Source organism: Tenrec ecaudatus, chromosome 2 (assembly GCF_050624435.1).
Source record: "Tenrec ecaudatus isolate mTenEca1 chromosome 2, mTenEca1.hap1, whole genome shotgun sequence".
NCBI classification, from domain to species: Eukaryota; Metazoa; Chordata; class Mammalia; order Afrosoricida; family Tenrecidae; genus Tenrec; species Tenrec ecaudatus.
Window position 1 is genome coordinate 146,954,488 of NC_134531.1, and position 23,599 is coordinate 146,978,086.

At 52.6% G+C, this 23,599-nt stretch overlaps 5 protein-coding genes across 17 annotated transcripts in view; 3 read left to right on the plus strand and 2 right to left on the minus strand.

Moving 5' to 3' along the window:
* Positions 1–6,324, plus strand: part of ANKHD1 (ankyrin repeat and KH domain containing 1) — a 133,522-nt gene extending 127,198 nt beyond the window's left edge. For 7 of the 10 annotated variants that reach the window (XM_075541656.1, XM_075541659.1, XM_075541655.1 and 4 more), the window contains 4 exons: positions 1,918–2,027; positions 4,382–4,520; positions 5,512–5,679; positions 5,980–6,324. In XM_075541656.1, the coding sequence (XP_075397771.1) occupies positions 1,918–2,027; positions 4,382–4,520; positions 5,512–5,649 (387 nt within the window). In that variant the 3' untranslated portion in view covers positions 5,650–5,679; positions 5,980–6,324. The remainder of the gene's footprint in view (positions 1–1,917; positions 2,028–4,381; positions 4,521–5,511; positions 5,680–5,979) is intronic. The other 3 variants (XM_075541657.1, XM_075541661.1, XM_075541662.1) reach the window with 3 other exon arrangements.
* A 778-nt stretch (positions 6,325–7,102) lies between these two features.
* On the minus strand, positions 7,103–11,472 carry SRA1 (steroid receptor RNA activator 1). Its single transcript, XM_075541671.1, has 5 exons — positions 11,368–11,472; positions 11,120–11,245; positions 8,669–8,874; positions 7,618–7,726; positions 7,103–7,505 (listed from the first exon to the last, which is right to left on the minus strand). Exons 1-5 carry the CDS (start codon positions 11,390–11,392, stop codon positions 7,294–7,296), a joined length of 678 nt encoding a protein of 225 aa, XP_075397786.1. The 5' UTR covers positions 11,393–11,472; the 3' UTR covers positions 7,103–7,293.
* A 672-nt stretch (positions 11,473–12,144) lies between these two features.
* On the minus strand, positions 12,145–17,905 carry APBB3 (amyloid beta precursor protein binding family B member 3). Of its 3 annotated transcripts, none has more exons than XM_075541669.1 (12): positions 17,567–17,905; positions 17,220–17,383; positions 17,059–17,135; positions 16,436–16,496; positions 16,125–16,271; positions 15,880–16,007; positions 15,376–15,490; positions 15,148–15,232; positions 14,863–14,946; positions 14,495–14,610; positions 14,157–14,348; positions 12,145–12,657 (listed from the first exon to the last, which is right to left on the minus strand). In XM_075541669.1, exons 1-12 carry the CDS (start codon positions 17,613–17,615, stop codon positions 12,421–12,423), a joined length of 1,455 nt encoding a protein of 484 aa, XP_075397784.1. In that variant the 5' UTR covers positions 17,616–17,905; the 3' UTR covers positions 12,145–12,420. The 3 variants fall into 3 exon arrangements, with proteins under 3 accessions (XP_075397784.1, XP_075397782.1, XP_075397783.1); XM_075541667.1 differs by having other exon boundaries at positions 16,125–16,292; positions 17,567–17,763; XM_075541668.1 differs by lacking the exon at positions 16,125–16,271 and having other exon boundaries at positions 17,567–17,763.
* Positions 17,906–18,120: 215 nt separating this feature from the next.
* Positions 18,121–21,458, plus strand: LOC142439363 (SLC35A4 upstream open reading frame protein). 2 transcript variants are annotated; one of them, XM_075541672.1, is made up of 4 exons: positions 18,121–18,218; positions 19,837–19,935; positions 20,404–20,626; positions 21,324–21,458. In XM_075541672.1, exons 1-3 carry the CDS (start codon positions 18,204–18,206, stop codon positions 20,599–20,601), a joined length of 312 nt encoding a protein of 103 aa, XP_075397787.1. In that variant the 5' UTR covers positions 18,121–18,203; the 3' UTR covers positions 20,602–20,626; positions 21,324–21,458. The 2 variants fall into 2 exon arrangements, with proteins under 2 accessions (XP_075397787.1, XP_075397788.1); XM_075541673.1 differs by lacking the exon at positions 21,324–21,458 and having other exon boundaries at positions 18,189–18,218; positions 19,858–19,935; positions 20,404–20,601.
* On the plus strand, positions 21,047–22,911 carry SLC35A4 (solute carrier family 35 member A4). Its single transcript, XM_075541670.1, has one exon. The coding sequence runs from the start codon at positions 21,047–21,049 to the stop codon at positions 22,019–22,021; it is 975 nt and encodes a 324-aa protein (XP_075397785.1). The 3' UTR covers positions 22,022–22,911.
* Positions 22,912–23,599: the final 688 nt, after the last annotated feature.

The window sequence follows — 23,599 nt, forward strand, 5'->3', positions numbered from 1 at the left end:
ACCCTACCAGGACTCCTTCAAACTTGTGGACACTCAAATAATCAATTTAAGGTTCCTTTTGTGCTTCTTTCTGTAAAAGATTTATTCAGTTACACATTTTACTTGAGTTGGAACATAGGAAAAAGTAACTCCTAACGTTCTATTGGGTCATTGAATCAACTCAGTAATGTTTGTTAATGTGATTAATGCTGGGCTTAGTTCCATGGCCCCAAGTATGAGGAATCTATATGTTGAACAAGGGGAACACAACAGTGGGATGGGTTGCTTTGGTCAAACAACAGGTTATGCCAAGAATCTGATGCAATAAGGAAGGAAATCCTATCCCACTGAAAAGAACAGCCATCTACTTGTTCATGTGTTTTCATAGAGTTGAATTTCCTGGTCTGGTTTTATGCAGTCAGTCTTAAAAGAGAGAAACTGTTTGGGGCTGATAGGAAAACCAAAACGCATCTCAAGGCACAGGAGAATACACAGAAAAGGAGTTTAATTGTTGCTAAAGTAAAGGCAGCACTTTTCTACTCTGATGCCAGCAGGGATTCATAATCTTCTCTGCCCGATCCTAAAGCCATTCATTACTAAATAAGACACTATGTGTGTACTGAGTTAGACATACCTAGTTCCCTTGTCTTTCATATAATCTTACAAAGGAATTTCCTTAAGCTTATTTATTATTTTCTGTTTTGAAGGGGTTGAAAGCATGACTGATACTGAAGCTACTATCTTGGTAGTGCTTGATAATCACATCAAGTATTCTCAAGAGACTCCTTTGAACACTTTAACTTACTGTTCCCACTTGCCACCACGACCAACACCCCCCCCTCCAAAAAAATCACTGAATATTAGTAGAATGAGTGAAACTCCTCCTGATGAGCATGCATGCTCTAGTGAGAAATATTAAGCAATTTATTCAGTGGAACAAAAAAGGTGAGTTTTGTTCAATCCTAACTACAGTATATTTGGATATTTTGGAGGAGCCCTTTAACATATTCGGGACCTTAAGGACAACAAAATGAAACATTTAGTCTCAGACCAGGAGCTAAAGCCGATGAGGTGAGAAGGAAGGCAGGCAATCGGGAGAAAGCTGAGGTGGTACAGGAAGCCACAGGCGCTGTGCGGTTGGGAGTAGTTCCTTAGGAGACCTTTCTCCCCTCTCCTTTACCCGCACTGCCTGCCTATTTGGATCCCCGTAGCTTACTCCCCACCCCATTCCATCTGCTACCATAGCTTTTTCCTCTGCCTGCCTCTTCCTGGGCATTGCTTTACTGCTATTTTACCAACCTGTGGGTTGAATAAAACCTAGCTCGGGTAAGAACTTAATTACTCTCCAAATATGTAAGAGATTTGGAGGGAGGCAGTTTGGGTACAGTGGAACAAGAGTCGGAAGCTGAAGATCTGTTTTCATTTCTGCCACATGCAAGCTAAATGAACTTAGGTTATATCACCTTTTTGAGTTTGATTTTCTTCTGAAAATAAAATAGGACTTAATGAGCATAAACAAGTCCCCTGGCCCTGACACTGATCTCCCCGCCCTCCTTGTGAATGAGAATAGAAGGCATGAGAATAGTGGAAGTCATTAAAATGTTTGCAGTGCTGAGGTGTGAAACCTGAACTTTAGTTCTAGGGTAGAATCAAAAGCCTACTCTGGCCTGTATTGACTTTGGGATTTTAGTGGTGGCAAAAGAAAACCTTGCCCATCCATGGCAAGCCCTCCGGTCAATCCTGATGAGACGTCCTACTGAGGCAGCTCTCAGACCCCTTGCTAATAATGGCTCTTTCAAGGAATAAAACTAATACCGAGGTTTCCGGACCTACTTACTCAAGTACGTTCAATATAACAAAATCCTATCAACAACAAATACTGTTTTAAGACCCTTTAAACATATTGTGGCTACAGTGTGCTGACTTGCCCTTTTATAGGCCAGTCTGCTTCCTTCAGTCCCTGCTCTCAAAGGGGAAATCCCATCACCTCAGCTAACCAGACCGAAGAAGAGAGTTGGACAGCCAATGGTGGCCTCTCCTAACCAGAGGTAAGAAACCTTAGGATTTGGGGTGCAGTTTCCATCTGTTTGTACAGATTTTGTCCAAACCCTCCTCCCAAATGCCAAACTAGTGCATGAGGGACCCATCCCCAGTTTGCCTGTAAGTTGTAGAAGCGAAGAGGCTGGGTATATTTATACTTTGAAATCCACCAGAGGAGTACTTTAGTATACCTGGTTCTAGACACTGTTGATGACCTTTGGACTACGTTGTAAACCCAGAAAGAGACAAACAAGCCCGTAGGAAAACAGCTTCTGAACAACTTGTTCTCTGCTGAGCCCTAGCTCTCTTCTACCTAGAAGTGTGTGGCTGTGACGCCTTCCCAGTGGACTCTGTACTGGGGTGTGGAACTCTGATAACACTGCACTTCCATTTACCCCCACAGATCTGCCATTATTGCCTGCTTCAATCTCCTTTAGGAAGCAGGTCAAAGAAATTATTTTAAGCACCTCAAACTTAAAACTTAAATATTAGGACCGTCTCCTACATAAGGCAAAAACATTGGCTTTAAGACCTAACTTGAAAAACAAAATCATGAAACAAAAAATACAGTTGCAAAGCTTTGTGATTACTTTTCACCTCCTACTATATCTTGGTGATATTAGTATGGGTTTAAAGCAATTTGTCCTAGTGCACTTATTCCTTTAAGTTTCTCCTCACATAACACTGCATAAAAATTTTATTTCATTTTTTTCATAAGTATTTTCTTCAAGCTCCCTATATTGTGATAGGTAATCAGTGTTGACTCTTATTTAAACTCTATAAATCCAGGCTGCATGGATGAGGAATCTGGGGGTTTTTTTGTTGTTTTTTTTTGTCTAAAGCCAACTATCTGTTCCGTAGATTCCCCACCCTTGTTGCATACACTATGTCTCCAGAAAAGTTAGCAGCAAATTGTAATAACAGCTGCTCAGGTTTTGTGGTAGAGTTTAGTCAGGGACAACCTCACTCCCACACTGTTGCTTTTTGGAATTCTCTGACAGCCTTCTCTCCCAGTTCTCTTGATTGATCTTTCTCGGTCTATTTTGGTCAATCCCCCTCTTCCATCAGTCCCTTAAATCAATATATCCAGGAGGCTGCATCTTCCTGTTCACATACTTGGATTTCACTCAAGATCTGTGCCCTTCACCTAGGCTTCTCCCCCTGCGGTTCAGGACCAGTATATCTAGCTCCTTACTGGGCTGTTCCATTTGGCATTTACACACGCACGCACACACGCGCACACACACACACCTCCAATATAAGATACACTCCTCCTCACTTTCCCTATTAAATTAGCTGGTATTACTAGCTACCAAGACTCTCAAACCAGACAAATCCTAATTTATCTTCCCTCACCCTTACCCCACGTTCAGTCACATTACCCTTCTTCCTCTGTGTCTGGATCCCATCCCTTCTGTTCCCACAACCACTGTACTTTAGCTCACCCCATCGCCCAGCTTTACTACACACTTGGAAGCCTTTCCATCTCTTGCCCTTTGCCCAGCTCCTACAGAGACTTCTCCACTATCTATGGCCAAGCCTCACCCAGCAGTACTGCGAAATACTTCATTTAGCCAAGCACTCCTTTGCACAAAGCTCAGAAAGCCATTTTGAGACAGAAGAGCTGAGGTGATAAATACAGTCAAGTGATTCCGTACTTAATGGTGGAGGGGTGGCAATATGACTTTGAGAAAGCGGGAACAGAACTGGATCCGGATTACCAGAGGTATGGGTACTTACTCCCTCTCCTGCCCCCTTTCATCGTATTGTGCCTATATCGGAAAGTCGCATCTCCAAAGCCAGACTGGCCTCCCACGCCCCCTTTTCCTTCGTTGTTTTGAGGTCAGCGTGGCAGAGTTCAAAGGGCCCACCACTGCCCAGAGAGCCAGGGGACGTGCGGGAGAAAGGCACTTTCCCTTTTCTCTGTGATGAAGGGCCGGGGCTCTGGAATATACGCCGGTCCGAGTCTCCGCTTCCTGCCCTACGGAACGTGCACTGGCACTCGCCGGGCCCTGGTTTCTTCCTCTGTGAACTAGGACTAGTAGTCCTGCTGCCCAAGGCTGTGTCCAGGAGGGGCGCGTCTCCCTTCGCCTGCCCCAGCGCCCAGCAGGCAACAGGAGCTGAGCGGCGGGTTCGGGGCGCCTTGGCCCGCGTTCGACCAATAGGAAGGGGAGGCGGGGGCGAGGCCTGGGACCCCTTCCGGCTTTCTGGAGCTCAGGACCGCGCGGGGAGGGCGGGGCCGCCGGGTGAGTGACGGCAAGTGGCCCGCCCCGGGCGTGACGTTACCCTGGCGGTGTTGCTTTTGGCCGCACGTGGTCGGCTGAGTCCGCCTCAGACTCAGAGCTGCCCTCGGTGTCCTCAGCACCAGCCGCTTGCCTTCCTGTTTCTCCTGCTCGTTATGTCTACGTCGACCAGCTGCCCGATTCCCGGGGGCCGGGACCCACTGCCAGACTGCTACAGCACCACGCCAGAGGGCACGCTATACGCCACTACCCCGGGAGGTCAGCGGGCCGGGCGGGGGTCCGCAGGCAGTGGGCAGACCCGCACGTGCGTTCTGCCGCGGGGCTGGGGCGGGAAGGTATTGACTGGCAGGTCATTCTATCCCTGGTAGCAGTTTTAGGGGCGGCGGTTTGGAGCGGAGGGTCCCGGTACCCGAAAACCTTGAAGTGATGTAACAAGCTTTGCACCTAGCCTCCAGGTGATTCTGGGCCGGAATCCTTGGCTGTGGCTTGGGTCCCGAATGCCTTGTTCATTCACCCACCCACCCTTGGGAGTGGGAGTCCCCAACTGAGCATGGGCTTAATAGAAAGCAGCAGATTCTGCCAAGCACCCAAAGCGAGGCTGGGGCTGGCTGCCGCCTGTTTGGTTGGGCGTGCAGTCTGGGATCACGAGTTCCTGCTGGGCTCCGGACCCAGGGGTTCATGCCAGGAGGAGGTAGGAGGGAGGGTGAGACTAGGCAGGGCCCTTTGAGGACAACCTGTGGGCCAAGTTCCCGGGGCTGGGCTGAGGGAGGGTGAAGATAAGAGCAGTGTGTCCTGTTTCATGGAGAAAGCAAGCGTTGGGGAAAGTTCCTCCAGTAGAGCTCGGGCGACAGGCAGCACTGGGGAAGCCAACCTCCACCTCTGCCATTTGGCTTTTTGACCCAACTGAGGCTGGAGGGATGAAGGCTCCACCTTGTGAAGCAAGCAAGGCAGTCAGTAGAGGAGTAGCCTGGACGCCCAAGTCTGGCGTTCCTCCCACAGCCAAGGCCAACAGCACCACTCACCTAAAAGCTTCTGTCCTGGCCAGCTGGGATACCCCACTTCCTTTAGGATGCTTTCTCCAGTCAACCTGGGGGTGCTGGGAAGGCTAGTCAGCCAAGGGCTTGGCTGGGACATAAAGCAGCAGATGTTGACGCACAGGCAAACAGGACTTGGAGCTCTGAAAGGGCTGTGCCTAGGGCCCCTGCCAGCTGTCCCGTCCCTGCCTCTGACCTCAGCCCCTGCCCGATAGGCACCAGGATCATCTACGACCGAAAGTTCCTGCTGGAGCGCAAGAACTCACCCATTGCCCGGACGCCTCCCTGCTGTCTCCCTCAGATTCCCGGGGTCACAACTCCAACGGCACCGCTCTCCAAGCTGGAGGAGCTGAAGGAGCAGGAGACAGAGGAAGAGAGACCCGGTAAGGCCACAAGACCTCTCTGCCGTCAAGTCGATCCAAACTCAGCAGCCCTACTGCAGGACAGGGCAGAATTGCTCCCAAGGTTTCTTAGAACAAAATTATTTGTGTGCGGACAGCCTCATTCATCCCTGTGGAATGTCCAATAGGCTTCAACTGCCAACCTCATGGTTAGCAGCCGGGTGCGTAACCTAACCCACTGCACCTTCAAGGTTCCTTCCAGGAAATGCCCCTGCTAAATAGAACTGGAGGCCTGACCCTGCAGACATGTACTCAGCCCAGCTTGTCCTCTTTTCTCTCCAGATGACGCACAGTTTGAAATGGACATCTGATCCGGTGCAGATGACCCGGTGTATGGAATCAGAGGAATCCCTCATGCCGCTGCTGCCACCTCTTCCTGGGGTATCCAAAGGCCAACTGGCCTCATCTAATCTGGAAGGGAGTGGCCTGTAGGTCTGGGCCTCCCTTAGTCAGAGGCAGCTAGACCAGAGACAGGAGTGGGCAATTTGCCAAGCCCTTAGCGCTACTTTCTCTTTGGTCGGTAGTCTGTTCTCTCCCTCCATTCCCTTCCAGCCTTCCTGGCTCTGGGTTTGGAACTTGGAGATGGAGTCCATCACCTTCTGGCTGTTTAGTAAACATTGAAAGAACTGCTTTGGCTCTAGTGTTCTCCTCGCTGATTTCACACCTCAGCCACACAGCGTTTCCCTTTGAAGGGCCCCACAGACTGGGTTAGGACCAGAGGCTCCATGTGTAGTTTATCTTCATCAGTTCACTTCTAGCAGCCAGTAAAGCCTGAACCAGGTTGTAGGACCAACAAACCATAAACAGCAATAGCCTCTTCCTGCAAAACACAACAGCCTTCCTGGGTCAGGCCCTCTCAGCAGCCCTTCTCCAGCCGGCACTCGGTCGGAAAACAGCACGCCCCAACCTCAACCATCGCCGGGCTCTACTGTCCCTTCTCATGATAGGAGACCCACCACCCAGGGACCTCTAGCCCCTTCCACCCAGCTCTTGTTCTCAGCATTAGAATTAAGACCTCTGGGTCCAAATTTGAGGCCCAAAGTGAAGTTATAATGATCTAAGATCCCAAATTTGTCCTCCAATTTATACCAGAACCCAGCTCTCTGGGTCTGTGCCCTGTACCACCATGTACCTTAACCGCAATACAAGTGTGAACAGGGCAGTCTTCCCTTCCGTTTCTCCCCATGCTATTTAAGCCTGTGTTCTCAGGCTGAAATGAAGACATCAAAAAGACAGGGCTCTTCTGAACCTACCAAAAGATGTAGATGGACTTGCTAGTCAAATTTTGGGGAGAGCAGTTATCAGGAAGAACAGGTTTGCAAGAAGCAGGCAGTCGATACCAGAGGGAACCAGTCTGGTAAGGGGAAGGGCTTGTTGCTCTTACCCAAGGCCCACCATTGAGATGTTTTTATTGAAATACATAGGCTTTATTGAAGTGACCTCCCTGTGGCCCATGTGGGGCCTCTTCCCCCAAGAGGTAGGTCAAAGCACAGGGGGCTTGTGGAGCAGACAGTCCCCCTGATGGTGAGAGGGAGTCAAGAAAGAAGGCCAAGGCATAGGAGATGGTTCTGAGGCAAATCTGGGGAACCCAAAGGTTTATGGAACCCCAGGGAGGCCTGGTGGAGTCTGGGTCTCTTCAGACTTGGCTTCAGATTTCTCTTCAGTGGTTTCCTCTTCTGAAGACAGATTCTTCTTTTCTGCAATTAATCTCTTAACTCCCACCATCCACTGACTGACCTCTGTCACGTGGTCGACCATGAGTGAGCGGTGGATGTCATCTGCCTCATCCCACTGGTGGCTTGAGAGCTCTGGGGAAAGATTCGTGCTGAGCACGTTTGCCGCAACCCCCTCTCCCTCCCAGTCACTCCAAAACTCAGCACCCATTCCAGCTCAGCCAACCACGGCTGGACCCATCCATACCTCGCACCAGCAGAGCCATCCTCTTCTTCACAGGCAATGACAGCTTCCCTCCAGCCCACTGTTCCTGTAGCAGTGCCAGACGTCGGCTGATGTCATCACATACCTGTTTCTGAGAGACAAAGCCCTCTCCAAGTCAGTGCTGCTTGCCCAGCAAGGGGAGGGAAGGCAAGACAGCAGAGGAGGCACCTGCTTTCTCTGGCTGAGGGACTTATTCCTGACAGCTGATTCTTTACCTTAGGCGGCCTATGGATTTCTCCCCCAAAAAATACACGTGGCTAGAATTTTTACATTCCAAGGTCATCCTACGCCATCAGGGGCTCATCCTGTAGTGAGTGTTACTAGGACCAATGAAGTGACATGACTATACATCTATACATGGCTATACGTCTTCCCCTTGAAGGCACTCAAGATTCCTCGTCTCCAGAGAAGTTAGAAACACAATATATTAAGAGGCTTTAAATATAGTTTGGGGGAAACGCCATAATCTTTTAGAATTACTGCAATTTTTCCACAAACGGTTTTAAGCCCCTTCATAGACAGAAGTCCCTCCCCTGCCTTTATTGGGTTGTTATATACATTCCCTAAGCACAAAACCAGCTGGGTCTGCTGAATCGCGAGAGGTGCAAATATTAAAGTAAATATCAACAAAAAACACTGTTGTCCAGTCTATTCCAGCATATGGTGGGGGTATGAGGCTATAAATCTTCATGTAAACAGATTACCTCATCTTCTGTGGAGCAGCTGGTGAGTCCACACTGCCAGTCTTGTGGCTAGCCGTGCGTGCCACCTAGGTTCCATTAGTTACTAATGGATGTTAAAGTGAACCTCTACTGGGTGCTGTTCAGAAGTCTCATAAACCTTCCTGAAATCCTGGGTTGACGTGTGTGAATTCCCTAGCCAAGCTGAAGGTGCCACAAGTCAATGAAAGGTGAAGCACCACTGACCATAAGGTTAGCAGGTACCCTTGAAAACCACACTGCATCCAACTATGCACGGGGTTCCTCCCTACCACCCACATGGTGTGCCAGGGCCAGCAGGCCGTCGCGCTTACCCTCACATGGCCACGGCAATCCTCCACTGCCTGCTCCAGGGGCCTCAGCACGTCCTCTAACAGAGTCTCGGGCTCGGCGACTGGCAGACTTGAGGGTTCTACACTTGAAGCAGGACAGCTCCCCACAGGTGGAAGTCTGGGGCTCTTATTCGAAGCAGGTGGAGGTCCAGTTGGGGGTGGCCCAGAAGTCGTCTCTGTGGTAGGGACTGAATATGGGTTTAAGCAACTTAGCTTAAAGAAGAAGCCTAATGTGAAATTCATCCTAAATTATGTTACTGGCTACAAAGAAAAAGGTGTGATTTTTTTAAAAAAGGAATAGGTGTCATCTAGACTTAATTATTCAGGGGTTTCTGAGAAGGCATTTTAAGTTTCTCCCTGCCCACCAAACGTAATCTCTGAGCTTTTGTTTCATCTTTTGTAAAACGGGGACATTAACCCACTACCATCAAGTCAGTTCTGAGCAGGTAGCCTTCCTCCCGCAGAACAGCTGGTGGATTTGAACAGACCTTGTGGATTTGTAGTGCCACCAGGGCTCCTATAACTCCTAGATTACTGTGTAGCAAAAAGTGCCAAACAGTTAGTTATTGAGAGCTGATGGGTGAGGTAGATGCTGCCAGGGAGCGGAAGTAACAATGTACTACATCAAGGGAAATGTAAGGTCAGTGCCCAAGGGCAAGTAAGTATTGACTAGTTCCAGGAGCAGAAACAAGACCTTAGGGTTTCTGTTCCCCTCTTTCAGATCCTGCTCTTATTAAAGGTTCCGGTGGTTGCTATGTGGTCAAATCTAGTGGTCTCTATCTAACTTGACTTTTAAGCCAAATTTATCACAACCAACCATTATGCCTAAGTCTCCTTTGCTGGTTGCTTCTCAACTCAGTCCTGACATGTTGGCATCCGAGGGCTCTGTATTGGATCAGTTTAGGCCTCTACCCATACACCGGAAGTACTTTCATTTAAGTCCATGACATTCGATAACCATCTATAGGAATGTGATTTACTTCTCTACTTCTGACCTAGGTCTTTCTCCAAAATATCAGCCCAAATGTTACATGGCTAAACAGAAAGCTTGGTTTCTTCCTCCCCAAACTGCTGTGTGGAGGATCGAAAAGGAATTGTCTACCCACATCAAAGAATACTATCAGCCAGATCCTCAGGCAAAGCATGTAAAGATTAGCTTTTAAGATTCCTCTGTCTCACTTCCTACACCTATTTATTCCTATTGACTTTATAATATATCCCAATGCTTTCCACCCCTCATTACTCCCACCCTTCCAGGCCATTATTTAATAAATTGCCCATATTACCTCAGTGGTTTCTTGGTTTGTCTTCCTACTTTCCTAAAATGTTTTCCACACTGCAAGCACAGTGATTTTTCCAAAGACGTAAATTGATCAGTGGTTCTAAATACTGTGACTTTATGCCCAGGGAACACCTATCTTGGGCTATTACAATGGCAGGGGGCAGGATAGGCAGGGCAACTGGCATCTGTTGAAGCCAAGGTTGCTGCTAAAAATCCTAAGAGTAAGCAAGGCAGTCAGGAGCACAAGGCTAAGAAACCCAGATGGACACCATTCCTTTGTGACGGAAAAGATGGGGAGAATGGAAGGGGCACTTGAATGAGTCAACACTGAGCTCTGCTTAGCCTAGGAAATCTTCAGGAGGAAACCTGGCCTTCCTCTATTTGAAATCGTTCAGTGACTTCTAATTGTACCTAGATTAAAACACAAACTCTTTCTCCTGGTTTACATTTAGATTTCTATCCCTAGCCTACTATGTTCCGGCCACACTTCGGTCTCCTTTAGTCTGTCAAACTTGTTCTGATTTCAATCTTTGCGCTGTGCCTGGGATGTTCATATACTCGATTTTTGTGTCTAGTTTTTAATTGTCATTTAGATTTCAGCCTAAAAGCCAAGCGTAGACACATAATTCAGTTGCCCCATCACTGTCACATCACCCTGTTTGATTTCTCTGCATAACACTTACCACTATTTCATTTGTGTCCAACACTAGAGCGTCGGTGCCATGAAAGCGAAACCTTGTCTTGGTCACTGCTGTCTAGTTCACCCTCAGACATTGCCTGGCTCATTGTAGGTGCTCATTAGACATACTGATTAAATGAATGAATGAATGACACGGTAAGTCTGAAATGCTCATCACCAACTTAAGTAAAGATACAGAAAAGACAAATCGACATAGTACTGTGACGTTCTGGGAAGCAACCCTGGTTGAACAACGGAAACTTGAAAATAGAAACGATACTTAAAACCGTAGGTCTCCATTAGTAGACCACCGAAGATGATCCTCTAACCAGTCGACAAGGGGCTGGGGGAAAGGGCGGTTCCAGAGCGCCTGTTGGGATGGGAGCCCTGGGAGTCCCCCGCCCCCCCACCCCCACCCTCAGGCTCATCCTAACAGCCCTCGCGGCCCTCCCCGCACGGGGCCACCACGCACCTCGGGGGGATCCGTCCTGCGCGGCGGCAACCCTCTGGGTGAGCGGCGTGCGCTTGGAGCCCGCGGCCTGGGCCTGCAGGCCGTACGAGAACTGCGGCGGGTCGTTCCAGCCGCGCCGCTGGTTGCCTGCGCAGGGGCGTGCAGCGCGCGATGAGCCCCGCGGCGGAGGGCGCTCGGCACCCCGCGCCGTCGCCGCCCAGCCCGCGGGGAAGCCAGCCCAGCGCCCCCGGCCCGCAGCCCGCGCTCACCCGGCTTCACGTACAGCTCCGCCATCGCCACTTCCGCACGGCCGGCGGGGCAGCGCGTCACTTCCGGCCGCCGCCGACGTGGCCGCCGCCGCACCCAGGTTTCTGGAGCGACGGACGCCGGAACTGGGCAGTCGCTCTGAGACGTGGGCGCCGCGGTCTCCAAGGCACTGCCCGTCGGGGCCCTGGGCGCAAGCGTGGCGGACTTCCGGGCGCTGGCCTGCCACTGTGACCCGGCAGGTGCGCTGCCCTGCGCCCCCGCCATCGCTTCTCCGCTCGCTCCGCACTCCCCCCAGTGTGCCCGGCCCACAGCTTGCTGAGACGCCCTGGCTGTACACACAGCTTCTATCTGGTCTGTTGAGCTTTCTCCCCTTTTGGGGTCCACCGGAGGGGGCGGGGCGGGTGTCACCTGCTTTACCACCTATCTGGCCTGGCCCAGAGAAAAGCCAAGCCCACTGCCACAGTCGCCCTCCGAGTGACCCTGCAGAGAGTTGTGTCTTTCCTGGAGCAGGCAGCCTCTCCTCCCTGAGCGAGCAGCTGATGGTTTCAGTCACCGACCTTGTGGTCAGCAACCCAATGCTTAACCCGTTGTGCCACGAGGGATCCTCGGAGCAGAAAAAACTTCAAAGATAGCGTGTGGAATGAATTAAGCCTGATTTCCACCACACGCATGCCACCGCAATTTCAGGCGGCACTCATGTCAACACCAAGCACAAACACAAAGACACCTCACACGGGTTGTTCCCAACCGTGTCCCAGGCCCAATATACTCACACTCAGTGAGGTCACTGAGGGGTTTTATTTGCACTATAAAGTGTTGCTGAGGTAGAGCCAACTGCCCTGGGCTGGACAGGGGCAAGGAACACAGGGACCCCAGGAAAGGGAGTGTGGTACGGGGCCTCTCAGTTGTTCCTAGAAATTGGGTGATAAATAGTGGGCGATAAATAGGAACAGGCAACGAGGTTCCAAGGATGAGGGGCTGCAGGTCCCGAGGAAGGAAGGGTATGCAGAGCTGGGCATGGCCCCAGAGCCTCCTTCCCGTCTTCCCAGATGGACTTAGGGCATGTGGAGCAGAGAGGGTTTCAGCCGAAAGGCCTCCAGAAACGAGAAGACGCCCCGTTTTCGAGGGGCTGCGCCTGCACCCCCAGCACCTCCTTTGAGCAGAGGGCGGGGCAAGGGACCTCCTGAAGAGTCCATGGAGCTGGTCCGTTTGAGCCGAAGGCGGGCGCGGGCCTGAGCACCCCAAGCCTTGCCCCGAGCTGCAGAGGCCACAAGACACTTCTGGTACTGAACCTAGGGAGACGGGAATGTGAATATTGGGCTTTGTTCTGTCGCAGGTCTTGGTAAAAGTTTCTGCTGATCAGAGACTGCCGTACAGATAGCTTACTAAAAAACATAAAGCATGACATTTACTGAAAACTTACGGCGAGCTAGACACTGTACTAAAAGCTTTCTATAATCTAATTCACAATTAAAAGTACATGCTTTTGCCCAGGGGGTGACAGCCAAAAGGTGAAACAGATTCAACTCTAATTCTATCCAATTGCAGAGCTTGTGTCCTCCACCACCACGACTGCTAGGCTCCTCTCTCCCTGTCTCACAGTCTTAGGCTGCCCCCTGGTAAAGCAGACACCAAGTCCAAGGGAAGGTCTATAACCCAAGTTCCTTTCCCAGAGAGATGTTCCCATCATCTATGTGAATGATCTCAACAGGTCCGAATTGGCCTTTCTACCTCCTCGATGTGTCCTCCAAATCTTCCACCTATACTATAGCTTAAGGTGTTCTCCCTGTGCTACTCCAATGGCTCCCATGGCCTTCAGGCATAACATACACTCATTACCTTGACCTATAAGGTACCCCATCATGCCCTTGTTTCTGTCCTCTTTCTGACTTCATCTCTCACTACATCGTGCACTCAATACACTACATGCTTTCAGATACTCCAACCCGCCAACCTTCCTCTGACTTTCCCAGCTGGGGGCTTCTGCTCCACTGCCCTGGCACCTAGCTAATTCTTTCTTGGACCTTCAGCTCTCAGTTCTCCATCATCTCTTCCCTGCAGCCTTCTTGGACCCCTGAAGCTAGGTTCTGGTCTCCCTGCTCAATTTGAAGTGTTCTGTGAGGACCAGGGCTGTGTCCTCTGCAATACTGAACTCTCATGATCAAGTGTACAGTGCCTGCTATCATGCAGGCACTCACATCTGCTGAATTAATAAATGAACCAAGCTAACTGAATGCAAGTGTCCCGCTCCCAAGTGCTTGCAAATACCAGGATGTAAATGAGACAAACAAGAAAGATAAGGCTCAGACCCTCACAACTCCAGCTTCAGGTTCAAATGTATACATGGGAACTCCGCACCAGAGTCCCTAATAGTTTACGAAAGAAAGACAAATACCAGTTATTGGAGGGAGCGGTGAGGGAGGGGGAAAAAACGAGTTGATACCAAGGGCTCAAGTGGAGAGCAAATGGTTTGTGAATGATGATGGCAACGTATGTATAAATGTGCTCGACACAGTGGATGTATGAATGGATTATGATAAGAGTTGTACAAGCCCACAATAAAATGATTTCTTTAAAAATATGTTATTATGGGAAATGTCCTAGCCCTTAAATATTAGCAGCTAATTAGAACTTTTCAAAAGCAGGGTAAGGGCCACATTAAAACACCAATGAGCCAGAATCGGCCTTGAGATTGCTGGTTTGTGATCACTGGAAAGTCAGTCAATCCTGAGCTCCATCACCAGGACAGAGCAGGTGCAGGTAACTCACCCCTGCTCCCCTCCTGACTCACCATGCAGGCAGCCTGTACAGCTTCGGAGAGTGCCCCAGCATGGGGCTGGCACCAGAAGGCCGCGCACTGGAAGCTCTGGCGGCCAAGGTCAGCGATGAGGCCGAAGGTGTGTGGGTCACGGCCAACACCAATGAAGGTCACGAGGCGCACAGGGCACTGCCACAGTGGCTCCTCTTCGGCGCCAGCCTCTGCCTGGCCACACCAGTCCCCATCAACGGAGGGCCAAGTGCTAGCCAGACCCACCAAGTACTTCTAGTAGCAAGCAGTGACCCCTCAATACCCCCATCTACCCATTCCCAGCCTCCAAGCCACCCACCCACCTCACCCTCTTCTGCTACCTGAATGGGATGCGCAGTCATAAGCGAATCAGACACGCTGAGCATGGTGGGTACCCAGGCATCCCGGTCGCCCCGCGCGGTCAAGGTACCGATGGCCTCATTCAGCACATCCATCCCTAGAAGGACATGCCCATTGACTGTGGTGACTCCCGGCCATAAGGAAAGAAAGGAGCAGCAGGGAGTGTCTGGGCCCCCTCACTGACTTGGGATTCAGAGCGATGGGAACAGGGTACTCGGGGCTGGGCTAGAATCCCAAGTTGAGAAAGGGTGGTAGGTCCCAGACCATGGGAGCGCTGAGAACATGGTGGTAGACCCCCACTTCACCCACCTTCCCCATGCCCACCTTTTGCAGCCCCCTCAGTCCTCACCCATGGCTTTGGTGATTGGCAGGTTCCCCATGTACAGCGCCTCATACTTCTGAGCAGCCTGGCTCACGGCATCCAGCAGCTCCACTGGAATATACACATATAACCTCGAGTTGGCCTAGCCATGCTCTGTCATTCCGTCCTCCACCCTTCTGAGCGGACCAGAGTTTAGGCCAGGGCATAGCAAGAAGGCAGGCCCATCGTGCAGCTCCCAGAGATAGTGCAGAAGTCCCACATCTCCAGGGAGCTACTAAATAACCCAGATTCCCCCGACCCCTCTGCATCTACCTTGCCGTGGCAGGTCTTCAGGGGTTATGGGGTCCGGGGAGCAGCAAGGAGCCTCACCACTGACCCCAACTCGCTCAGACAAGATCTAAAATGCAACGCAGGCAGCATAAGACACAAAGAGGAAGGGGAATTTAGGCAAAGGGGCCAACCACCACACTGCACCAACAGCCATGGAAGCTTCAGACTTGGGGCCATACCCATATTCCCTAGCCCCACCCCTGGCCTTACCTGGGCACAGAGCCCATGCAGGGCACTGGCAATGGCCTTGGCAGGGACGTCACAGCGAAACACATGGCACTTGAGCATACAGCTATCTTTGTCACCCGCCACAAAAGCGAAGTCCCTGGCAAGGTCAGAGATTGGGCTGGGGCAGAGAGGGGACTAGGGAAGGGGCCTGTAGTATCTACAGGTGAGGGATGAGGCAGGGATGGAGCAGGGACGTGAGGGCTGGGACTCAAGGCACCTGGCTGTCACTCACCTATCACTGTTCCAGAAGCATGTGGGAGCACAGGAGAGAGTCAGCCCAGCTGCTCAGGCTCTCCCCAGTCAGTCCCCGATGAGCTGGGCCCACCCTTTCCCACCAAGGCTGGACCGGGCAGGGGAGGCAGTGCTTGGGTTCATGACAGAGCATCTGTGTCCAGGGGTTCAAGTGCAGGGGATCGGCATCCACAGGAAGCACAGCCTTGGGGGAGGGGGGCGGCTCCCGAACTGGGGAAGTGTAAGGGCCCTCACCGGCCCTTGGAGCTGCCCACGCCCCATACACGGATGTGCACCAGAGGCTGGCAGTGGATCAGACTGTGGTCCAAGGGATTCACCAGGCTCATGGCATCCTTCTTCAGGATCATCAGCATATTTTGGCCCTGCCAAGGACAGAGATCATTCGAAAGCTTCAGATGACAGTGACTGTCATCGGGCTAGGAAATTCAGGGCCACTTCTGGGCCCTATGCTGAACCTTTGGAGGGCCATGCCAGCTCACCTCACCCCAGGCCCCATCTGGAGGATGGGTCCGGTTACGGGTTTGGGCCAACTGCTGGATGCAGTTATTGACTGCGATACTGCTTTTCCCTGGTGCAAGAGCCTCCTCGGGTACCTCTACCCAGCCAAGAGAACGGACTGCAAAGCACTGATGGGGAGGAGGAAAGGTCTAGAAAAGGAGTGGAGTAGGTAATGCCACAGACCCCCCACACTGACAAACAGGAGTCCTGCCTTAGCCCAACCACACCCCTCTGACCTTTCATTTCAGGCCCCTCCAACGCCCTGGTCCAGCCCTTGGACCCAAGTCAGTACCTTCGCCCCTGGCTCCATGCTCTGGATGTAGGATTCTTCACCATACCAGGCCAGCGAGTTACTGGAACAAAGCAAAGCTGCTAAGAGCCCTACTTCCTACAGAGGCACTAGAGAGCTCTAAAGTGGGTACAAGGTATGGGACAGGGCTCACAACCCAGCATCCCTAGTGCCAGAGCGAGGGCAAAGCCTAATATTTATTTTAAAATGAAGCATAGGATGTGGTTTAGAAGTTACGATAGGATTCAGGACACATGACCCAGCATATTGAAAAAGACATGATGCAAAGTAAAAGTTGCCAACATGAAAAAGGGCACAACATGTGTACCAGGACAAGGGACACTAGAACAAGGCAATAAACCAAAATATGGAACAGCCACACACACACACACACACACACATACATACACACACACACACACACACACAAACCCACTTGGAACAAGGAATAAAACTCAAAACACTAGAACAATCAAGAACATGGGTTAGCGCCAAGAACACAGAGGAGTCCAAACATGGGACGGAGTCCAGAACCGGGGCTGAGAAGCAGACCAAGAATCCAGCCGCATCTTTTAAGAGCCATAGAGCGCCCAAGCCTTCCACTCTGCCTAGCCCATCCCAGTTACCTCTGGTCCAGTGAGCTCTCCAGGCTGGAGAAGGATCTCCCCTTGGGGGGCCGCAATCCCCAAACTCCAGGGGTCTCCTGGGAGAAGGTGGTTGGGTCAGTCGGGCAGCAGGTTTAGGTCCCCACACAAGATAAGGCCTTCATCTTCTCACCCCACCTTACCTTTCCTGGGTCGTCTGCATCTCCCGGCTCCCAGGTCGGACGCTGCCACTGTGTGCTACCGCTGGGTACGTGCCAATAATAAGTACCCGCGGCATCGTGGATCTTCCTCCAGCCAGGGGGCAGGCCTGGTTCCCCCTCCAGACTCTGGTCTCCCCATAAGTCATCTACAGCAAGACGAGGTAGGAAAGCTGATCATTCGTGGTCTCAAAGCAACGCTCTACTACCATCACCCTTCATCTCGAAGGAGCTAGCTGTAGGGCTCAAAGTCCGGACAGGGTCCCCCACCGCGCCCCACCTGCCCCCAGCTCCAGATCTTCCCACAGGACCCCACCGCCACCCGTGCACACCGTCGCAGTTGACCAAGATGATGGCCAGCATGTAGTCCTTGCCCAGCATCTCCCGACCGTGCGTGCGCCCGCCGGCCTCGGCCGGCCCGCACTCTCAGTCCAGCGCGAGACGGAGCCGCAGCGGCTGCGCCTGCGATCCCTGCCGCGGCGCCGGAGACGGCCTGGCCAGCTGGCGCCGCGCCACCACGGGGCGGAAAGGGGTGGGCCTGAGCAGCGCCGCCCGGCGAGAGGAGGCGCCTGTACACCGGCGTTTGGGTCCCCGGGAGGATGCGCGTCTCCGTGCGTGGTCTGAGCGGGGCCGCGGACGTTAGCCGACCTGCGGACCCCACGGCGCCACTATGCGCTCATGCAGCCGCGGAGGACCGGGGGCGGGGCGGGAGGGCGTACGTGCGCGGGCGCAGGAGTGACGTCATCACGCTTGGCGTCCCCGACGCGCGAGCACGTGCGGTCTGTGACCCCAGGCGAACGGTCACGTGGGCGTGCTACGCGCGGGCGACCTCGGGCGCTCCCAGCGAGGCAAACACCGCCCCGCTTCCTGAAGGTGTACGGGCAAGGTCTTCGCCCTCAGCAAAGATGGAGGGACGACTGGGCATAAAAGGGGTGGGGCTGCGCCTGCGCAGCAGGTTCGGCGAGGAAGATGGCGGATGACAAGGTGAGTGAGTGTGCCTGGGCTAGGGGTCAAGGGTGGGCTTCTTGCTCCGTCCGAAGGCCCCAGGAAGAAGCGCCCCAGGAGCGCCCCAGGGCTCGAGGTGCCGCTCGTTTCTCCGGGACTTTCCCCTGGACGCTAGCGCTTATTCCCTGCCTCCGCCGTGGGGGAAGGGAGAGCTCTGCGTGGCGGGCCGAGCGCGGGATCCCGCACGTTTTCCGTGCGGGGGACCCTAACAAGCGTATACGTTGCAAACACGCTAAAACACACTCCTCTGATACACTTCCAGGCGCATTTACGCCTTTGACACGGTCTTGGACGATCACTTCACCCCACTCGCCTCCGAAATTTTCCTGCCGGAAAATGTCTCCAGTTCTCGTGGACATGCACATAGGACACGTACCCTCATCCAAACACTCCTCTGGGCAAAACAATTTCAGACTTAGATGCGATCAAAATCACTTCTCTTGAAATCCACCCTACCCCCACCACACACTACCAGTCAGTCTCGCTTTCAGGTTGCCAGGAGCTAAGGAGGTGGGAAGTAGAAGGCGGAGAGACCCAGGAAGAACCCAGGCGTACCCCTAAATTGTTCAAGGAATTGCCTTAGCCCATCATGCATCGTTCATCTAGATGTCTGCCACCACCCGTGTGTTTGCACTTGTTTGACACTAGGACCCAATAAAGACAAACTGGTTGCCACTTTCAGAGATCACCTAGTTTAATCAGCAGTGCTTATTGAAGACCCCTTGCTGCTCTTCCTGATTCCCCATTGGGCTGCTGGCCTCAAGATCAGCAGTTCAAAACCACCACCCGCTCCATGGGAGAATGACAAGGCATTTTACTTCCCTTAAGAGTTAGTCTCAGACGGGAACATGTACACAGGTACAGAAGGGGATGAGCTCATGACTCACAGAATCCAGGAGTAGGAATGGTGATGCCAGAGGGGTAGGGGGAAGAGGGGGAGAGGAAGGGACAAAGGGGGAACCGATTGCAATGATCGGCAATAACCATACACCCCTCTACAGGGAGAAGAGCAACAGAAAACATTGGGGAAGAGAGACAGTGGTCGGTGTGAGAGATCTAAATAATAACAATGTGCAATCTATTAGGGGGTTATGAGGGTGGGGGGTAGAAAGGAAGAAACTGGTACCAAGGGCTCAATAGAATAAATGTCTAGAAGAAAATGAGGGCAACATATGTACAAACATGCCTGATTCAGTTGATGTACAGATTGTGATAAGAGTTGTATGGGCCCCCAATAAAATGATTTTTTAAAAGTCTCAGAAACCCACAGGGGTAGTTCGACCCTGCCCTATAGCATCACTGAGTCTGCATCAGACAGGTGTGGGGGGGAGTTATGCTGCTTCCCCTCCTGCCTCCAACACACATCTTGCCATATATAATACATGTGGTTGGAATTTATCGATCCCAATCCCATCTGTCACCTGGCTCACATGTGATGTCTGTGCTCTTCAATGCCTTTCCTCCTCTACTACTATCTCAGGAAAGTTTTATCCAAAGAGTTTTTCAGACTCACCCCCCAAACTCACATACCTCTAATAGAATTGAGAGGAGATGGAACTCGGTCAGTCTACTGGAGCCAGCCTTTCCCTTATCTTAGGATTCTCTGCCCAAACTTAAGGATCTGGCATTTCTCAAGAATCAGCTGGAGCGCCTGCAGCGGCGTGTGGAAAATGAAGTGAACAGTGGCATGGGCCAGGTAAGGAAGCTCTGTTGCCCAGCATGCCATTGAGAATGTTGAGTGGTTATTGAAGACCTGTTCCCTGTGGTACACGAGCTGGGATCTTATGTTCAACTAGATGAAGAGGGGAGGAAGATAGACTATGCGGAGCCCTTGTGGTGGGAGGTGTCTTGGAGAACATGATGGCGAGAAAGGAAATGAGGTTAGCTGCAGTCATGCCATGAAATGAGGATGAAAACCCAGGCAGGTGTGTCTGGCTTTGGGGTTCTGTGGTTAGAGCCTGTTGATCCTGGAGTTCTGAGATTGTGTGATCAGGACTCCTAGGTTCTTTTTCCGGCTCTAGAACCTGGGGAAAGTCTTGGTATTACCATGGCTATCTGGGTGAGGAACAGCAGGTTGAAGCAGACTCTCCACCCAGCTTGAGTAGCCCCTGAGTCGGAAAAGGAAGAGCCTGGCTGAGAGTGCCTTCTGCATCTTCTCCTATAGGATGGCTCGCTCCTGTCCTCCCCGTTCCTCAAGGGCTTCCTCGCCGGCTATGTGGTAGCCAAACTAAGGGCATCAGCAGTATTGGGCTTTGCTGTGGGCACTTGCACTGGCATCTACATCGCCCAAGCATATGCTGTGCCCAATGTGGAGAAGACGCTGAGGGACTATCTGCAGTCACTACGCAAGGGGCCTGACTAGCTCTGGATCCCATGGAGGGGAAGAGGTGAGCAGCTGGGTCCTGCAGGAGGAAGGAGGCCCTTGGACCACAGACGACGCCCCATCTCACTTTCCTGGCGGCCCTCCATGTGCTGTCTCCATCCTCCCTGCCACCTTGCTTCCCTTCCTGCAGAGGGTGTACAGTGTCTGGTCAACCTGTACCCTGAATTCCTTTTCCCCGCCCCACTGGCCCCGTAGGACTGGCCCCAAAACTGACTCCAAGGCCCATTCCCACAGTCCTCTTCCAGCCCTTCTTGGAGTGTGCAGCTGCCTCCGAGCCTCAGTGTTTTCTGGCAGTGTGCCACCGCCCCTCCCTCCTGGGAGCTGGCTCTGGAACTTGATTTTCTTCTGATGTGTCCCCAACCCAAACCCCCACCCCACCCGTGCCACCACTTACTACACAGGCCACCTGGGATCCGGTCTAGGCATGAGTGTTGAGGATGGGGGTCTGCCAGGCCTGGGCCGCCCCAGGCAGGCTCGTTGGGCCCTGATGCTACTACTGTCCACTGCCATGTATGGTGCCCATGCCCCATTGCTGGCCTTGTGCCATGTGAATGGCCGAGTGCCCTTCCGGCCATCCTCGGCTGTGCTACTGACCGAGCTGACCAAGCTGCTGCTGTGTGCATTCTCCCTCCTTGTCGGCTGGCAAGCCTGGCCCCAGGGGGCCCCACCCTGGCGCCAAGCTGTCCCCTTTGCCCTCTCAGCCCTGCTGTATGGAGCTAACAACAACTTGGTGATCTACCTACAACGTTACATGGACCCCAGCACCTACCAGGTATTGAGCAATCTCAAGATTGGAAGCACAGCCCTGTTCTACTGCTTCTGCCTCCGACACCGCCTCTCTGCACGCCAGGGTCTGGCGCTGCTGCTGCTGATGGCAGCAGGAGCCTGCTATGCAGCTGGTGGTCTTCAGGACCCCCGGGACACCTTGCCTGGACCTCCTCTAGCAGCAGCAGCTGGCCCCATGCCCCTGCATATCACCCCACTGGGCCTGCTGCTGCTCGTCCTGTACTGCCTCATCTCAGGCCTGTCGTCCGTGTACACAGAGATGCTCATGAAACGGCAACGGCTGCCTCTGGCACTTCAGAACCTCTTCTTGTATACTTTCGGGGTGCTCCTGAACCTCATTCTGCACGCGGGCAGTGGCGCTGGCCCAGGCCTCCTGGAGGGCTTTTCGGGGTGGGCGGCCCTGGTCGTGCTGAGCCAGGCGCTGAATGGACTGCTCATGTCGGCTGTCATGAAACACGGCAGCAGCATCACACGCCTCTTCGTTGTGTCCTGCTCCCTGGTGGTCAACGCCGTGCTCTCTGCTGCCCTGCTACGCCTGCAGCTCACCGCCGCCTTCTTCCTGGCCACGCTCCTCATTGGCCTGGCTGTGCGACTCTACTACGGTACCCGCTAGCCCTCACCACCGCCCCCGTGGACCAGCTGCTGCCATCAGAGCCACCCTAGCCCTCCCCCTCAGCAGCCCTGTAACAAGTGCCTTGGGAGAACAGCTGGGGAAGTGGGTAAAGGAAGGGCTAGCCCGTGGGAGATTTAAAAAGTTGGTTCCATTAGGGGACCTTCTAACTGCCCCCAAATTGTTCCAGACAAAGTAATTAGGGGAACATCACTATCTAGGCCTGAGAAAAGGCCCCCTTCCCTGACAGAGCGGCTCCCTGACTCATCCAGCAGGAGCGCAGCTGCAGGAGGGGAGCAGTGGGAGGAGGTGTGTAAGATGCCCTGCCTGCTGTGGTCAGCCCTGCAGACCCCATGCTCCGGGTCACATGCTTGGATGTGCCAACTCAGCCGTGGTGCGTGACTTCCCCATAAAGGAGATGCCCAGCTGTCTTACAGGGAGCCCCAGTTGTCAGATTACACAACAGTCCCCCCAGGCCATACAGCCACTCCTGCCCCAGCAGCATCTGGAGAACGTGCCCTCTTCTGCCCTCCCGCCACAGTGCTGCTCCCCACACCCTGCCTTCTTCCCAGAAACCCCAGCTTGGGGCTTGATTCACCTCAGGGAAGGTGTCCTGGACCCTGGCTTAAGTCTACACTCCAAACATCCGCTCACTCCAAGGACCCTCCTCAAGCCCACTCTGCCTCTCAGGCCCCTGGGAGGTAGCATCTTTCTTACTGTGGGTCCTGCCGCTCCCTACCAGTGTTTCTAGCTCCTACTAGTCGAGAAGGTGTGCAGAGGACCCGGGGATACTTCCTATAGCGCCTTCACTGTGTGTCTCAACTGCCTAAGCAATAAGGTCATAATAAAGTGTTCTGGAGTGGGGGGTTGCCTCCTACCCCTGACCCCACTCATCTTGCGTCTCCTGTGTGGCATCTGCTTCTCACACTACAGCATTCCCTTGGTGTCAGAGTATCTTCATTCTAGGGAAACTTCTAGACTTGTTAACAAGGAAAACTGCTTTTCCCAGCTCTTGCTAAGAGGCATGCTTCCAAGAGATTCTATTTAGCTGTCACAGCTTTTCATCTTTCCCTGAAGCGTCAAATGTGGGCCTCGAGAGCTCTGCAGACCCAGTGGGGTTTTGATTCGCATTTCTTGCCACCCCCAAGGCCATACTCCTGTCAGGGGAATGGCAAAGCCCACTGCTGCGTTAAAATACCTAATGAGCTTGTGAGAAATCATTCCAGCCCTACTGAAGCCGTTTTAGAGAATGTGGCTTGGGAATTTTTTTTAAGCTCCCTGTAGAGCACAAAACACTGGGGGTCACTGAGAATCAGAACTGACGACTGCATCTTTTTGTTCTCATTTATTTTTGGTCTAGGTAGTTGTGATGCACGCTAAAACTTGTAAACAACTGCTTTCTGCACAGTGGGATCCTAGCCAGCTAGACTGGAGTGTGAACTGCGGCTTTACCATTCTCCTCACTGTTCTTGAGCAGTTACTTAGTCTCTCCGTTTCAGTTGCCTCTGTCTCTGAAAGGAAAAGCAAATGGAACTTAACCTGCTGTGGGTCGCTGAAAAAGTTCAACAAAATAACAAGATA

Bases quoted from the DNA above. Each gene is read 5' to 3' on its own strand.
- SRA1 (XM_075541671.1), bottom strand. From the start codon at position 11,392: ATGGCGGAGCTGTACGTGAAGCCGG. The intron at 8,875-11,119 runs GTGCGTGGTGGC...ACCCATATTCAG, and splicing joins GCAGGACGGATCCCCCCGAG to TCCCTACCACAGAGACGACT. The intron at 7,727-8,668 runs GTAAGCGCGACG...TTTGTCTCTCAG, and splicing joins ATTGCCGTGGCCATGTGAGG to AAACAGGTATGTGATGACAT.
- SLC35A4 (XM_075541670.1), top strand. From the start codon at position 21,047: ATGAGTGTTGAGGATGGGGGTCTGCCAGGCCTGGGCCGCCCCAGGCAG.
- LOC142439363 (XM_075541672.1), top strand. The intron at 19,936-20,403 runs GTAAGGAAGCTC...CTTCTCCTATAG, and splicing joins TGAACAGTGGCATGGGCCAG to GATGGCTCGCTCCTGTCCTC.
- APBB3 (XM_075541667.1), bottom strand. From the start codon at position 17,615: ATGCTGGGCAAGGACTACATGCTGGCCATCATCTTGGTCAACTGCGAC. The intron at 17,384-17,566 runs GTGTGCACGGGT...GTCTTGCTGTAG, and splicing joins CATCTTGGTCAACTGCGACG to ATGACTTATGGGGAGACCAG. The intron at 16,008-16,124 runs GTGAGCTGGCAT...TGTCCTTGGCAG, and splicing joins CAGATGGGGCCTGGGGTGAG to GGCCAAAATATGCTGATGAT.